Raw genomic sequence first — 16,540 nt, forward strand, 5'->3', positions numbered from 1 at the left:
CCACTAGAACAGCGAGAAAAGAGATCCATCAGGATAAGAGAGGGAGGAGTCTAGGAGAACGCCAAAGGGCAAGCTTTCTCCTCTCGATTTCCTCGATTTCTCTGGTTACATCGAGCTCCGTGTTACCCTTCGAAGAAGTGAAATGTATCTGAGCTCGATACCCATGAGAAGGTTCGTTTTCTCGCTTTCTCCTCACCAGGTTGATGGACCAGGCGAAAAAATTTCGAATTTTTGTACCTAAAATTTCAATTACAAATTGGGCAGTGGCTTCTTGATCTCTCCGAGTTATCCCGACTGCTTCCGTCTCGGCTTCCTTCCCAATGGGAAGACACGAAGCGTCGGGGTCGTATCGAGAAGGCGAAGATCTCCTAGGGCAAGTCTCTCTTCCGGTACTCCTCCATAATTTCTTACCAATTTGTTTCTTTCACTAATTTAGCTACTTTTAGCAATTTAACATCATCATTCCTCTTAATTATTTAGTAGTTTAAACAATTTGGTCTCAAGTTTTGTTCTAAGTAATATTAGAGGTATGACGGAACTAAAGTCTAGTACATGTCATAAAAGTAGAAAAATACAAATTGAACGATTAGTTCAGTTTTTTTTAGATAGAATCATTGTACCATGCATCATATAACATTTTTGTGGATAGAATAAACATACGATATTATGTCTCTGCACACGTCAGAAATTAAACTCAAATCCATATTAAACTCTTTGTTAAACACATCAAAATAATCGGTTGAACCCGACCACTTAAAAGTATCATTGTACCAACAAAACTTCAGGATTTCACAATGACAATATTATGAAATAAGACTATGACTAAGAATAGAAAAAAGACTATTAAATGGGAATAAAAGTATAAAAGCAATACATCAACAAACATTTTAGCACGATGGTAGCTTGCATATGCTCCAGTCAGATTAAACTATTATCCAGAAGATTTGTAGTTTTGTACTTCACTTAAAGTGCACATTTATCATTTCTAGGGCTTCCTTACCAAGTTATTTATCCTTATTTCTTAGACTTGCTACTATCTGTGGTCTACATCTTATATTTACTTGAAACATGGTTGGATCTATATGATTTGTGTTATATTATCCTCTTCTGTAATAGTGGAGTATGAATACACTACTCTTATTAAAGTTCCTTTTTTTTATCAAACATTTTGATAGTGGTTAATTTCCTAGCCTTTATTGACATTTCGTTAATTATTTCAATCTCAAGCATGGATGACTATATTAGCTGGAAATTTGACTAAGAGATACATAAGGTATATTGTTTGAATTGACATTGTTGCAGAGGCTTTCTCTTTTTTATTTAGCAAAAAAATTATTTCATTACAATCTTTTACTGATTCACACATAATAACATAAATGTATTTTTTTTTTCCTTTTGATAAGCAAAAGAAGCATAGTTTTTCACTGACATGATTTTTTTTTTTCAGATCCACTTCTGATCCAGGCCGCTAGAGAAAATGCAGTAAGTCGGCCTCCAGCATGGATGATGCGCCAAGCAGGAAGGTATATGGCTGTTTATAGAAAGCTCGCCGAGAAATATCCATCCTTTCGACAGAGGTCTGAGACAATTGACCTCATAGTAGAAATTTCTTTGCAGCCATGGCGAGCTTTTCGGCCTGATGGAGTTATTATTTTTTCTGACATACTTACACCTTTACCTGCATTTGGCGTTCCTTTTGATATACATGAAGTACGAGGCCCTATTATTCAATCTCCCATTTGTGATGAGGAAGGGCTTAAATGTTTGCACCCCATTGACCTAGACAAACTTCAATTTGTAGGGGAATCTCTAAAGATCTTGCATGGAGAGGTATATGGCAGTTTTATAATTTTTTCACAAGATTCAGATTCAGAAGAGTTAGTATTTAATTATCTTATTTGGGTTGTAATTTGTCATTGGGAATTGTACTCGTCTATTTCAATCAAAAAATTCACACAAACACAACCCTGAAGATGGGTGATTCATTAGGGTTGTTAGTTGCTTACTAGTTAGATACATTTGATGAAAGTAGTCTCTTTCTTGGTGTTTAAATGCCCAATGGTTTGCAAATTGTAAACCATTTTCATGTAAGCTATAAAATCTGCAAATTTGATGTCACTACATATTATCATAATCCACATTTGTAGCTTGGAATTAACATGAAAAACACATTTTAGAGATAAAATGATAAAACTAGTAAGCTCAAAAAATAATACACAATATAACAATAACATGTTTTAACAGCTTTCTTTAGTTTTAAATATATTAAGTCAACAGTATAACATTATGATAAAATTTAAAAACTGTAATAACTAAAAGTTTTTTTTTTATAATGATAAAAATTAGCTAGTCAAAAATTAATTATTTTATACTCATGTTAAAATAAGTGATTCATAAATGCATAAAAATTATGTAAAATATCAACTTAATGTCATATAGAAACAATTTTGTTTTGTATGTGGAAATGTTACAATTTTCTGTGGTTGCTTAAAGAACTATCACTACCCCTAGGGCGTAGCGTAGATGGTGGGCGCATGACATCTTTGGCATAATGGTCAGGTCGATTCGAACTGACGACGTGAGGTCTATCTCACCATGCGTCTATGGCCTGTGTACCTGCATTCACTTCCCTCCATATTTGTGGGCCGACACTATGGGACCGTTAAGGTAGCAGTTCTACCTTTTTTTTAGAACTATCACTCACAAAAATCCAAGTATTTACAGGTCCAAATATTCTGTAGATTTGCACTTGTCTAAAATGGTTATTTGCATGTATCACTTTGTACATTTTTTTTTTCTGCAGTAGTCAATATATACCTTAAAAAAGATGTGCATAATGTATATTTGCACGCATTCCGGGAGACTAAGATTTGATACATCAAAATAGTTCCTTTATCTATAAAGATAAAGTATGCACAAAGACCCTATTAGTCATCATTCTTGCTATATAATGCAAGGTGTGGTGACAATCAATAATGTAATATTATCATTGTTCAGTCTTTCTTTTTTAATATCATGTTGCTTTTGACATTTTAGTTAAATATTGGCCTTCTATCTGGGGTGTATGCATGGAGTTAGCCTATTGACTTATTATTTGTCTCTCCTTCGTTTCAGTTTTAACATTTCCTTTTTGACATAGGTTGGCAACAAAGCTGCAGTACTTGGTTTTGTAGGGGCACCATGGACAATTGCCACTTACATTGTTGAAGGTGGCATGACACGTACATATACAACTATAAAAAGGATGTGCCATACCGCACCACATGTTCTGAAGGCTCTTCTTTTGCACTTGACACAAGCAATATCCGACTATATCATTTTTCAAGTGAAATCAGGAGCTCAGTGCATACAGATTTTTGATTCTTGGGGTGGACAGTTGCCGCCTAATGTTTGGGAGCAATGGTCAAAACCATATATTAAACAGGTTATGAACTCAAAATTTTCTCTTTTCTACTTTTTTTACTGTTGACGCTTATGTTTCCTCAAGCTGTAATTTTTGTTTAGAGGTCAATAGGTGACCTTCTTGATTTGATTTTTCAATCTTGGTAATTTCTATTTTAATTTGAATGAGATAATTCTGACATCAAGAACACATCACTTCAATTTCCAACTTCGCCCTCTGATAGTACCTTTACAAATGTAGATAGTGAGTTCAGTGAGAAAAGAGTGCCCTCAGACACCGCTTGTGTTGTACATCAATGGTAATGGTGGTTTACTTGAGCGCATGACAGAAACTGGAGTTGATGTGATTGGTCTAGATTGGACAGTGGATATGGCAGATGCAAGACGACGTCTTGGAAGTAGTGTTAATGTGCAAGGAAATGTCGACCCAGCTTATCTCTTCTCTCCACATCCAGTTTTGACTGATGAAATACATAGGTCAGTGGCATTTGTTTTTAGTTGTCTAATTGCTGTCGTTATTCTTTTATAATTTACAGCCTAAATTTTTCTTGTATGTGCTGTTAGTATTCTGAAATCTGAACATTCCAGAGTGGAGGCTAACATTGTAGGTTAAATTTGTAAAAATAGTATACTCAATTTATTTTCCCAAACATAATTGAAAGGTGTATATCTCTGTTTCTGAGAAAAAAATTGGAGAATTTGGTAAGTAAAATAATTAAGACACTTAAAAACAAATTAAAAAATCATAAAATATTTTACTTTGTTTCTATGGAAACATTGTCCTGGGAAAATATTTTTATGAATTTTATAATGATTGTAGCAATAGAAAATCATGGTTAATGGAATTTTTTTAGTCAATGGATATATATATATATATATATATATATATATTTTTTTTTTTTTTTGAGGAAAGTGGCTTCCTTTGCAAAGAATGGAAGTTATTTTGTTAAAAATATAGGCATTCAAAAATCTAGAACATTGGGTTGATGACTGACGTTTAGGATTAAGAAAGAGGAATTTTCAAAATGCATCCTGAAGTTTAGTTATGTCATAACATGGACTATTTGCACATTGCTCTAGGACTGTACCTTTTTGTTGGGATAGTTTCCTTTGAGATCCCCATGTCTTGACTTGATTACTGAACATCCTTAAGTTATTTAGATTTGTATCTAAATTTTTAATGTAATCTTGCTTTGACGGTTACCAATTCTTGCTCCCTACTTATATAACAAGTTGATTCCAACCTGAAATAAAGACTTCTTACTTTTACCAATGTATGCATTTGTTTCATTTTTTCGTCTCTTGTAGAAGTCACTTTCTTTTTCCATCTAAGAGTGTCACTACAAGTGTATCAAATGTGTCAGACAACCAAAGTTTTAAACTTGTATCAAATCATCACATTGCACGCTCTCATTTTATTTCACCTGGCTGATTCACAATGCCTCATCTATTTTGATTCACATTGTCATCAACTGTATAGATTTTGCAACCTTTTTCAGGGCTAGACCTTATACTAACACCACTCGTTATGTAAATCTACACCAATCTTTCTATGACCTTGTGCTGCAGTCTCAGTGACTGGAACTGCTTCATCTTCTTCAAGTTGTCCTTGATAATATATGACGATTGCTCTTTTCTTTTCCTATAAACCTAGCATACCCTTACAAAAGATATTTTTATCTTTTATAAAAAAATAATTCCACCGTGCCAAATATATGAATTTATTTTCAATGGTTCTCAATCATCCAAAGATGACTTCTTAACTGTCATATAGCATTAGGGAGTGACTTTCCAAACTTTCCTGATATTGTGAACTTATTCTGAACCAAGCATAAGAGAGTAGCTTGATTTTCAATAATTGTAATTCAGAGTAACAACAGGTAGATGCAACACTTGGCACCATTGACTTAAATTCATGTATTTTAACTATACTATAGTCTGTAGGAACTACATGGACAATCTGATAAATGAATTACATTATAAACACTAATGTTTAGCATAGCACATATATCATAACGACCATGATAGATTGCTAGCATTCAGTGCTCTGGCTTTTGGATTGACTATGTAATCAGGAAATTATTAGAATATTCCTATCCTACCTGTTGAAAGGAAAATGTTGTATCATTCTAACTAAAAGCTATCTTTGGATAATTTTCTCCAATTAAAATTACCACCAAAAAGCAGTACATGACCAATTGTTCATTTGCAGGGTTGTGAAATGTGCCGGTCGAAAGGGCCATATTCTTAATCTGGGCCATGGTGTTCTTGTGAATACCCCAGAAGAGGCTGTTGCTCATTTCTTTGATGTTGTGAGAAGCTTGAGCTATGATACACTTTTTGAAGATGACATGGCCACCAAAGAATTAGAGCCCCTAAGTACATTGTAAAATTTATGAGCCAAACTAGCCTTCCATTTTTCCCTATTACTTGAGGGTGCTGTAATTCGGTAATCAGTGGGGAATATTATCCATGCTAAATTCTGTCAAAAACTGTCATGTGAGAATATTTTTCTTCTCATCACTTTTATGCAAATTAAATACTTTTTTCTGCAAACGCTTATCTTTCCCATACAAGGTCATCGTCACGGCATGGAAGTTTGTAAAACTGAGGAAAACTGCAAACTAGTGCATTAATCTAACTCAGTATTTTGTATCAATAGCTATCTGAGTATGTAGAAACATTTTTCTGGTTCTTTCAGTGTCTTATGCGATATACATGTTCTAAATTTTTAAATATTTAGTTGATGTCTTTTTCATTCTTATGTGAAGGAGCAATTATATGATTCTTGTGTTCATGATCTGTGCTGATGAAACTTGATTGGCCTAAACCACATGGCCAAATTGCCTAGATCCAATTATTGATCGTAGTCACTGAAACTAATCAAGCATATTAATATTGACCAACACGAATAGTCTCTAAAAATGCTTCCTGCCCTAGTCTCCAGTTGACATGGTTGGCAGTATAACATATTTGGGATGGGCACTATTCTTTGTTAAACGTCTTCTTTTACATTTTTGTTACTGCTTTTCACTCACTGGTTGTCTTGTTCTTATGGTCTAGCTTGACATGGATTAATTTGGTTTTACATTCCTCAACATGGTTTTAAATTAGGAAAGAATCATGTGCGATTTTTTTTTTATTTAGCACTGTTGTCTTTGTCCGTGGATTAACACATGCTAGTTAATCACGCTTACTTTTAAATGCATCAACAATATTCTTCTCTTGCAATTTGCAAATAATGCAAGAGATGCTTATAAAGCTTCTCATAATATTTCACATGTACATTTCAATTTTTTTCCCCTTAGCAAATTGCTGTGTTGGAGACAATTTATTGCCATTCTTTTGTGAGCATATGCCTATCCTGCAAATTCTCATTGGAACATTCTGCTTCAGAAGCAAAAGTAGAACTACTATGCCTTCCCCAGTTAAGGTTTCTTCTAATTGTCCTTTTTTCTCTAAGCAATTTTTTTAAATTAAATATCTGGTGTTGGAATCCGTAATTATTACCTTTTCAAGAATACAGATAGATATTTGCTTAATTTGGCCATCAACAAGAGAGAAATATTTGAAACTCACAAAGTTCTGATGCTTCAAAAAAATGCTTACATAAACTAATGAAGTGCTTGTGTCAATTTGATTTATTATGTTCACAGCCCAAGATGAATGTGCGGTTGCATAATCCAATTGTAAACTGCAGCAAGTGCAACTATCAAATTTGTGATGTTTCTGTGGGGTTGGCTTCGATGCTGAGAATTGTGACAATGAGTTTTCCTTTCAAATCATGAAAGGGGAGTCCATTTATTTTATTTTTTATAAAAAAACATCCCATTTTATTGTTCAACTATGTATAATTACTTAATTCCCTCTGGTACTATTCAATAATGTTTAGTAATATTATCTCCTGTTTAAATCTCCCATCAATTTCTAAACCGATCTGGTGCCTTAAAGCTGATACAAAGTGTAGTTGTTAAATATGTTGTAATAAATATGATTTTATAATTGTTACAATATGAATGCTATATGAATAAATTGAATCCGTATTGTAGTAATTATAGTCTCGTAATTATTACAATAGTTGTAATAGTTATGATTTTATATCTGCTACAACTAGATGAGTAAGTTGAATCCGTATTGTAACAATTATAATTTCCTATCAATGTTGAATGATTTAAGTATGTATTTTAACAGCTATGAAATCATAGCGTTGCTATAATATATGTAGAAGTAAAAAATTGTAGCTATTATAACGTCACGCATTCGGCTGACTCAAGATTTTGATTGGAAATATAATATTAAAGTACAGTTAAATCATTATACATGATTGAATAATAAGATGGAGTATTATTTTAATAAACAAATTTAAGACGGACGTCTCTTTAATGATTTAGAAAAAATAGAGGTTTTGTTTTACTTTTGCTCCATAAGAGATGAGTCTTTTTAGTAGGAATCTTGCTTTTTTTACTTGTGGATACAAAAAGTTATTTATTATTATGTTGTGCACACACTTTTACTCTCATAGTCTCATGTTAATTTAAATATTGTATTAGGTGTTATGGATGAATTGTTTAAGGTTCTTGAGAACCTATAATATAAAAATAAAAGCTTGGGCACAATATGCACTTATTCCCTGTAAAATATATAAATGATAGACGTTGAAAATTTCAGTGTTTTTCAGTAGGATCATATTCAATTTTCAAATTTACTTGTTTTAGGTATAAATACTGTTTGCCTTGTTCTTCCACATACTTTGACGAGGCAGAGTGATGGAACCATGCCGAGCAAAAAAGTGGCTAGCTAATTAATGTTTCGTCAATGGCAAACCACGCATTCATTATTCTAATTCTCTATCTATAATACATTATTTTGTTCTCAAGCATCCATGATCACATCATCAAATTATCTCTATGCATGTTTACTAAATGCATCTTTCTTTCTATTATTAATAGGTATCATTCTCCACATTAAGCTAAAATTTAGCCACTACCCCACTCTTTCATCCACTTGCACCAACATGATCTCATCTACCTATGCTCTTTAAATGCTCTCCTATGTCAATCTCTCCATTCACTCATTGCAGCACCAACAAAGAGCTAGCTTCACATACATCAACAATCACTCTATTCTTCAGGTAAGATATATAAATAGATTTTTGTTTTTAAATTTTCTTGTATACATGTGCTATCGATGTTGTTTTCTTATATGTAGAACTACAATGAACGGAAAGAAAGGTAGCAGTATTCGGATCGACATTTGCTTGCCGCCAAACACGACACAACAATCAGAAACCATGAAGAAATCTGCCAATGATATTCATGATGGCAAAGACGCGATACCAATGAGGAAATTGATGATGGAAGTATGGGAGTTCGTCATAGAGGACACAAACAGGATGACCTTTTCCCTCAAGGTTGGCTTGGCTTGCCTCCTAGTCTCCCTTCTCATTCTCATCCAGAAACCCTATCAAGTCTTCGGCACCAACATCATTTGGTCGATCCTCACCGTCGCCATCATGTTCGAGTACACAGTTGGTAAAACCTTAATCACACACCATCCTATCAATTAACTAGTCTGCCTATATATAAATATAATCACTGACTTGTTATTCCCTACTTAATTAATTATAGGCGCCACCTTTAATCGAGGGTTCAATCGAGCATTGGGGAGTTTACTTGCCGGAATCTTTGCCATTGTAGTGATCCAAGTAGCGATGTCCAGTGGCCACATTGCAGAGCCTTATGTCATTGGTCTCAGCATCTTCCTCATCGGTATAAATTACTAGCTAGCTCCTTAATTAATTGCACCAGTGACGTGAATTCGTTATATATATATGCCTGCATTAATTAACGTACGCTTGCAGGATCGGTAGCCTCGTTCATGAAGCTGTGGCCGTCGCTGGTGCCGTACGAGTACGGGTTCAGGGTCATCCTCTTCACCTACTGCCTCATCATCGTGTCGGGCTACCGGATGGGGAACCCCGTGAGGACGGCGATGGACCGGCTCTACTCCATCGCCATCGGCGCCATCGTCGCCGTCCTCGTCAACGTCCTCATCTTCCCCATTTGGGCCGGCGAGCAGCTCCACAAGGAGCTCGTCAGCCATTTCAACGCCGTCGCCGATTCCCTCGAAGGTATTAATATATACATGCTGCTGCTGATGATCACTTAGCTAATTCCTAGCTAGTTCAAAATATTACAGAGTGCGTGAGGAAATATCTGAGCGACGACGGATCGAACCACCCGGAGTTCTCGAGCACAGTGATGGACGACTTCCAAGACGAGCCAGCGTACCGCAAGTGTCGAGCCACCTTAAACTCCTCTGCCAAGCTTGATTCATTGGTAATTAATCGATCGATTGAGATTTAATTTGTACCAAATTAACCAATTCTAATTATATGCAGGCGAGCTCTGCAAAATGGGAGCCTCCTCATGGAAGATTCATGCAGATGTTCTATCCGTGGGGGGAGTACGTGAAAGTTGGAGCCGTGCTTCGCCATTGCGCTTACGAGGTCATGGCCCTGCATGGCTGCCTCCACTCCGAGATACAGGTACCTCTTTAATTTGACATCGAATCAGAATTAAGGCAGCTAATTAATTGGAATAGCATCATATGCTGTGAAATTAATCTCGAATTTAGCATCCGAATCCGATTCCATGAAACCTTAATGGAACGTCGACGTCCATTGTATTGTAAGAACACTAGCTAGCTCTTTGGTTTTCTCTCTTTCTAATTCAGGCGGCTTACAATCTGAGGTGCACGTTCCGCACGGAGATTCTCGACGCCACCGACCAGGCGGCGGAGCTCCTCCGCCGCTTGGCCAAGGACATCAACAACATGAAGCACAACGTGCAGACGAGCCTCCTCAAGCACGTCCACGGCTCGTCGGAGCGCCTCCAACGCTCTGTCGACGTGCATTCCTATCTCTTCACCTTGCGCGGCCACCAAGACGCCTCCCCCCCTTCCAAACCATCCTCCAGGCTCTCCAATACCTTCTCATTTAACAACAATAACAATGACGAGGAGACAACAGCGGTGCAAGCTGAGTCATACCATGAGATGATGAGGAGACAGCAACGGCGGCTCCACTCGTGGCCGTCGAGGGAGGTGGACGGCTTCGAGGAGGATGCCGCCGCCGGGGCCGACTCGTTCCCGAGGATGCGCGCGCTGGAGAGCACCGCCGCCTTGTCGTTGGTCACCTTCACTTCCTTGCTCATCGAGTTCGTAGCTCGGCTCGATCACTTGGTCGAGGCCGTGGCTGAGCTTGCCAAGTTAGCCAACTTCAGGCAGGACGTGGCATGCTAAACCCGAAATGTAACACAATAAGTTGATTTCATGTATACATTTGTATTCTAGAGGGATATTAACGCTAGACTTATAACGCGCACATAAATGGGCCTTTATTTGGGCCTTTCGGGCCCAAATTCCAGATAAGCGTAAGGGGAATCTGCCTGTGCAATCCGCTGCTTCTCTGTCTATCCTCTTATCCGACCGTCAGGTGGGCGACCTTCTCACTTCGCTCCTCTCATGGCGGGTCTCCTCGCTCCCTCTTCCTCCTCCGCCGCCGGCGCCGGCGGACTCTATGGATCCACGCGTCGAACTCCATCCCTCTCCGTCGCTCCTCTCTTTCCGACTTCGCTTCCCGGTGAGACGGTTTAGTACCATTACGGCTTAGTTCTGACTCGTAACGCTCTTCTCGCTCGATTCACTTCGCAGTTTTTCACCGGAGAGGTCTCGACGGAGGAGGACGAGTTGGGTTTAAGAACCGCACCCGCCTTGTGACCCCCAAGGCCATCGCCGCCACTGAGCTCGCCTCCACCGAAGAGGTAATGCCTTTTGTGCGCTGAGATCCTTCTTCGATGTGTGATTGCGATTAGGGATTTTGGCAGGGGAAGACGCTGGCGAGCGAAAGCCAGCGGCCGGTCTACCCTTTCTCGGCCATAGTGGGGCAGGACGAGATGAAGCTTTCTCTACTTCTCAACGTGATCGACCCCAAGATCGGAGGCGTCATGATCATGGGCGACCGCGGCACCGGCAAGTCCACCACCGTCCGCTCGCTGGTCGACCTTCTCCCCGAGATTAAGGTGGTCGTGGGTGACCCCTTCAACTCTGACCCCGAGGACCCCGAATCCATGGGCATGGACGTCCGTGAGCGTCTCGTCCGCGGAGAGCGGCTCTCTGTCGCCTCCACCAAGATCACCATGGTCGATCTCCCTCTCGGTGCCACCGAGGACCGCGTCTGCGGTACCATCGACATAGAGAAGGCGCTCACCGAGGGCGTCAAGGCCTTCGAGCCCGGCCTGCTCGCCAAGGCTAACAGGGGCATCCTCTACGTCGACGAGGTGAATCTTTTGGACGACCACCTGGTGGACGTGCTCCTTGACTCCGCTGCCTCCGGATGGAACACCGTGGAGAGGGAGGGAATCTCCATTTCTCACCCCGCTCGCTTCATTCTAATCGGTTCCGGCAACCCCGAGGAGGGTGAGCTCCGGCCGCAGCTCCTCGACCGGTTCGGAATGCATGCCCAAGTCGGCACCGTGCGGGATGCAGAGCTGAGAGTCAAGATCGTCGAGGAGAGAGCTCGGTTCGACAGTGACCCCAAGGGGTTCAGAGAAACATACCAGGCTGAGCAAGAGAAGCTACAGCAGCAGATTGCCTCGGCACGCAGCTCGCTTCCTTCGGTGCAAATCGACCGTGATCTTCGTGTGAAGATATCGAAAGTCTGCGCAGAGCTCAATGTGGATGGTCTGAGAGGGGACATCGTCACCAACAGGGCTGCCAAGGCCTTGGCTGCATTGAAAGGTAGGGATAAGGTGACTGTGGAAGACATAGCCACAGTCATTCCCAACAGCTTGAGGCACCGGCTTCGGAAAGATCCTCTCGAATCCATCGACTCAGGCGTGCTCGTCATCGAGAAGTTCTATGAGGTCTTTGGATGAGCAACTCTACGAGGTAAAATTTTCAAGAATTCCAAGAACCATTTGGATGTTTTTTAGATCATTGTCACATTGATTTCTTAAGCTCTACAATTTTAAGCTGTTATATTTTGTGGAGAGCGTGATGGTAGAAGAATTCCAAGAATCATTTGAATGTCTTATACATCATTGTCACATAGATTTCTTAAGCTCTACAATTTTAAGTTGTTTACTTTGTCAAGAGTGTTATGGTCTGAGAATACTCATCAAGTTCGTTTTTTCTGAAAGATTAAATATTTTGTGGTAAAAATGATAGTGTTCGTTTCTATTTTTTAAAAAATTTTATTTAGTTTTATTTTTTAAATTAATTTAGTTTATTATTTTTTCATTAATACTTATATATGTATTTTAATTTTATTTTTTAATTAGTTTTGTTTTTTCATTAATATTTATATATATATATATTTTAATTTTATTTAATTTTTATTTAGTTTTATTTTTTTAATTAATTTTATTTATTATTTGTTCATTAATACTTATATATATATAATTTTATTTAGTTTTATTTTGTTAATTAATTTTGTTTATTATTTTTTTAAAAATATTTTTAATTTTTATTTAGTTTTATTTCTTTAATTAATTTTGTTTATTATTTTTTTATCAATTTTTTTAATTTTATTTTGTCAAAATCTCTCTTTTCCTTTAAATTACTTTAATTATCTTTCTAATTCGACACTTAAATTATTCCCATCCAACTCTTGGCACATGTTAAAACATTTTATCCTGTTAAATCATCTTTTCCTCCAACCATTGAGTCCTTTGTTGGTGCAATTGATCCAAGTTTGATAGGTACGATCATGGTTTTGATGTGTTTGTCAAAGAATTTAAGTTAGACTTTCATATGTGTTTGATATGTGTGTTTGAGTCTTGCAGGACTTGGTGAAACACACATGAGGAGCTTGGTGCAACTAAGCTTGGGAAGCTCATCCTAGGGATAGGATCCTTGAGTCGGTGAAGGATGGTTTGGAAGGTATCCGAGGGACTGCCGGACGAGGAGCAACGGAGTGGAGCCAAGGGAAGTAGACTTCAAGGCAACGTGAATGATGACACGGAGAGGAGCCGCGGGCTCGGGTGCATCTCAGGGACAAAGGCCGAGGAAGAGGACTTTAAGGGCGACTCCGGAGAGAATGAGTGTGAGTGTGTAACAAGGTGCAGTCCAGTCGGTTGCAACTTTTAGCAGTCAACTGCACCAGTCGACTGCATGTTTTAGCAGTCGACTACACCAGTCGACTGGCAGCGAACAGAAGCATTCTATTCGGTCAGCAAATAGCTATCAGTCGACTGCTAGTTTTAGCAGTCAACATGTAAATAACCGTTGACAGACCGTTGGTGCTGCAAAATAGCCGTTGGCTACCTCCAACGGTAGTACCAGTCGACTGATGGTTTTGCCAGTCGACTAGTGTCGAGATGAGTTGATATGATGATCAACTCTCTCCTCTTATTTAAAGGAAGCTTTGGGGCTTGAAGGAACTCACTGATTATTGTTGAATCACTCATTGTCATTGCCCAAAGCTTCCAAGCCTACTCTCTTCCTCCTAAATGTAAGTTCATCTTGTAAGAGGAAGAGAACCTTGTGAGAGGTTGTACTCCACCGAGAAGGAGTAAGCTCTAGCCGGAGATTGCCGAGGATTGATCCATCGAAGGATCAAGGGTTCGTCCACCTCAAGGACACGCCGTGTGTTAGGATCCTTCGTACTCGGCTAGAGAGGGGGGTGTGAATAGCCGCCCCAAATCGCTCGTTTCTTCCTACAATTCGTTAGCGCAGCGGAAAAATAAACTAGAAACGAAAGGAAGACTACAAACCTCAAACAAACCGATGTAACGAGGTTCGGAGATTAGGGCTCCTACTCCTCGGCGTGTCCGTAAGGTGGACGACTCCAGTCAATCCGTCGGTGGATGAGTCCCCGGAGAACCGGCTAATACAAACTCCTTATGGGTGGAGAAACCTCGCCACAACACACTCTTGCAACAGCAAGTAAGGAGAGTACAGAAATACAAAGAAAAACAGCAAGAAATACAACAGTAAGAAAACTCTTGCTTGCCTTCTCTTCGACTGGAAGAAGCAGCAGCTCCAAGCGCCTACAACAGCAGGTGACCAGCCAAAAGGAAGCTCACGCAAAGCTTCAACGCTTCAAGAACTCAGCAGAGCTCAGCAGCAGAAAGAAGAGGAAGAAGGAGAGAGACGCACAGCAGATGCCCTTGATCCTTTATACCTGCGAAGAAGAAACAGTGAAGAAACTAGCCGTTGCGTCGCAACGGCTAGGACCCTGATCGGTCCACAGACCGATCAGGGAAGAGGTGGATCGGTCCACAGACCGATCCCCTTCCTTTCCTTCTCGCGATGCTCGTCTCTGATCGGTCCACAGACCGATCAGGACATCGATCGTGGACCGATCGCCGCTTTCTTTCGCCTGTTTTCTTATCGACGGCCGATCGATAACCAACAGAGCTTCGATATCGATCGGTCACGGACCGTCGAGAAAATATAGACACCGGATCGGTCGGTGACCGATCCGAGCTTGGTTTTGCCCAAACCAAGTCCCAAGACTTCAAACCAATATCCGGTCAACCTCGACCTATTGGTACTTCATCCCTAGCATCCGGTCACTCCCTCGACTGCTAGAACTCCCCGCCAAGTGTCCGGTCCAATCCTTTGACCTACTTGGACTTTCCTCAACACCGGATGTCCGATCATCCCCGATCCATCTGGATTTTCCTGCTCGCTTCACTTACGGGACTTTCACCGCTTCACTCACGATTTCCACACCGCCTAACATCCCGTTAGGACTTTCCCACCGCTCGGCTTCACTCACCGGGACTTTCACCGGCTTCACTCACCGGGACTTTCCTTTCACCTAGCTTCACTCACTAGGATTTTCACCGCCGCTTCACTCGATTTCCACACCGCCTAGCTTCACTCACTAGGTCTTTCCTCTGGCTTCACTCACCGGGACTTTCTCCAACCGCTGGCTTCACTCACCAGGACTTTCCGACTGCCTGGCTTCACTCACCAGGACTTTCTCCCGTGCCAAACTCCCTGTTTGGACTTTCCCCGTGCCAAGTCTCCATACTTGGACTTTCCGCGTGCCAAGCTACCTGCTTGGACTTTTCCCCGTGCCAAGTCTCCGTACTTGGACTTTTCCAGTGCCAAGTCTCCATACTTGGACTTTTCGCGTGCCAAGCTCCCTGCTTGGACTTTTCCGTTTGCCAAGTCTCCATACTTGGACTTTTCAGGTCAACCAGGTCAACCTTGACCTAGGGTTGCACCAATAATCTCCCAACCATCTATTCTTGTCTCACATCAAGAATACAACTCTTCCACGAGTGTCAAACATCAACATGCAACTCAACTAGGTCAATCTTGACCTAAGGTTGCATCAACAATCTTCCCAAGTCAAACATCAAAATACAACTCGAGTCAAGTCAACTCGAGTCGGGTCAACCAGGTCAACCTTGACCTAAGGTTGCACCAACACCGTGGAGTAGGAGTAATCTATCTCTGAACCACGTAAATGAATCGTGTTAGCGTTTGTATTCTTGTTTATATTCGTTGTTTTAGTTTTCGTATTCCGCTTGTGTAACTAACCTTGTAGAGAGGAATCGAAGTTGGGGGTGACCTAGCTATCCAACCCCCCTTCAAGCCGGCCATCGATCTCTAACATCCTTGACACATAACACATGTCAGAATCTCTCACACTCTTTAAATTACTCATCCTCCAACCATTGACACTTGTCAAAATACCCCCTCCCTTTAAATTATCCCTCTTCAACGTTTGACATATGTCAGAACCTCCTCTCCTTTTAAATTACCTCCATTCCAGCCTTTGACATATGTCAAAATCTCTCATCACTTTGAATTACCCCCCCTTTCAACCCTTGACACATGCCAAAATCTCTCATCCCTTTAAATTACCCTACTTTTAACTCTTGACATATGTCAGAATTCCTCACTCTCTTTAAATTACCCATCTTTCAATCCTTGACACATGTCAATGTTGGATCATGAGAATTCGATAGAGGGGGGGGGGGTGAATATCGTTTCGAAAAATAACGAGTGTAAGCGCGGCGGAATTAAAAACAATAGACAAATGAACACCGTGTTTTTACTTCGTTCGGAGCCTGTGACGACTCCTACTCGAAGGCCCGCACTCCGTGAGTACTTTCGT

General features: G+C 40.1%; 3 protein-coding genes across 5 annotated transcripts; all 3 read left to right on the top strand.

Annotated features, from left to right (window-relative positions):
- LOC122050966 (uroporphyrinogen decarboxylase 1, chloroplastic-like) lies at nt 1–5,958 on the top strand. 2 transcript variants are annotated; one of them, XM_042611845.1, is made up of 6 exons: nt 1–171; nt 265–373; nt 1,448–1,830; nt 3,140–3,424; nt 3,644–3,879; nt 5,615–5,958. In XM_042611845.1, the coding sequence occupies exons 3-6, from the start codon at nt 1,504–1,506 to the stop codon at nt 5,790–5,792; spliced, it is 1,026 nt and encodes a 341-aa protein (XP_042467779.1). In that variant the 5' UTR covers nt 1–171; nt 265–373; nt 1,448–1,503; the 3' UTR covers nt 5,793–5,958. The 2 variants fall into 2 exon arrangements, with proteins under 2 accessions (XP_042467779.1, XP_042467778.1); XM_042611844.1 differs by having other exon boundaries at nt 2–171; nt 265–389.
- Nucleotides 5,959–8,390: 2,432 nt separating this feature from the next.
- LOC122050967 (aluminum-activated malate transporter 9-like) lies at nt 8,391–10,739 on the top strand. Its single transcript, XM_042611846.1, has 7 exons — nt 8,391–8,533; nt 8,611–8,933; nt 9,030–9,170; nt 9,263–9,532; nt 9,601–9,740; nt 9,803–9,949; nt 10,138–10,739. The coding sequence occupies exons 1-7, from the start codon at nt 8,433–8,435 to the stop codon at nt 10,702–10,704; spliced, it is 1,689 nt and encodes a 562-aa protein (XP_042467780.1). The 5' UTR covers nt 8,391–8,432; the 3' UTR covers nt 10,705–10,739.
- A 120-nt stretch (nt 10,740–10,859) lies between these two features.
- Nucleotides 10,860–12,546, top strand: LOC122050968 (magnesium-chelatase subunit ChlI, chloroplastic-like). Of its 2 annotated transcripts, none has more exons than XM_042611848.1 (3): nt 10,860–11,044; nt 11,116–11,225; nt 11,277–12,546. In XM_042611848.1, the coding sequence occupies exons 1-3, from the start codon at nt 10,927–10,929 to the stop codon at nt 12,336–12,338; spliced, it is 1,290 nt and encodes a 429-aa protein (XP_042467782.1). In that variant the 5' UTR covers nt 10,860–10,926; the 3' UTR covers nt 12,339–12,546. The 2 variants fall into 2 exon arrangements, with proteins under 2 accessions (XP_042467782.1, XP_042467783.1); XM_042611849.1 differs by having other exon boundaries at nt 10,861–11,044; nt 11,289–12,546.
- Nucleotides 12,547–16,540: the final 3,994 nt, after the last annotated feature.

Source organism: Zingiber officinale, chromosome 3A (assembly GCF_018446385.1).
Source record: "Zingiber officinale cultivar Zhangliang chromosome 3A, Zo_v1.1, whole genome shotgun sequence".
NCBI lineage: Eukaryota > Viridiplantae > Streptophyta > Magnoliopsida > Zingiberales > Zingiberaceae > Zingiber > Zingiber officinale.

Bases quoted from the DNA above. Each gene is read 5' to 3' on its own strand.
- LOC122050966 (XM_042611844.1), top strand. From the start codon at position 143: ATGTATCTGAGCTCGATACCCATGAGAAG. The intron at 1,831-3,139 runs GTATATGGCAGT...TTTTTGACATAG, and splicing joins TAAAGATCTTGCATGGAGAG to GTTGGCAACAAAGCTGCAGT. The intron at 3,425-3,643 runs GTTATGAACTCA...TTACAAATGTAG, and splicing joins CAAAACCATATATTAAACAG to ATAGTGAGTTCAGTGAGAAA.
- LOC122050967 (XM_042611846.1), top strand. From the start codon at position 8,433: ATGCTCTTTAAATGCTCTCCTATGTCAATCTCTCCATTCACTCATTGC. The intron at 8,934-9,029 runs GTAAAACCTTAA...AATTAATTATAG, and splicing joins CATGTTCGAGTACACAGTTG to GCGCCACCTTTAATCGAGGG. The intron at 9,950-10,137 runs GTACCTCTTTAA...TTTCTAATTCAG, and splicing joins GCCTCCACTCCGAGATACAG to GCGGCTTACAATCTGAGGTG.
- LOC122050968 (XM_042611848.1), top strand. From the start codon at position 10,927: ATGGCGGGTCTCCTCGCTCCCTCTTCCTCCTCCGCCGCCGGCGCCGGC. The intron at 11,045-11,115 runs GTGAGACGGTTT...TTCACTTCGCAG, and splicing joins CTTTCCGACTTCGCTTCCCG to TTTTTCACCGGAGAGGTCTC. The intron at 11,226-11,276 runs GTAATGCCTTTT...GATTGCGATTAG, and splicing joins AGCTCGCCTCCACCGAAGAG to GGATTTTGGCAGGGGAAGAC.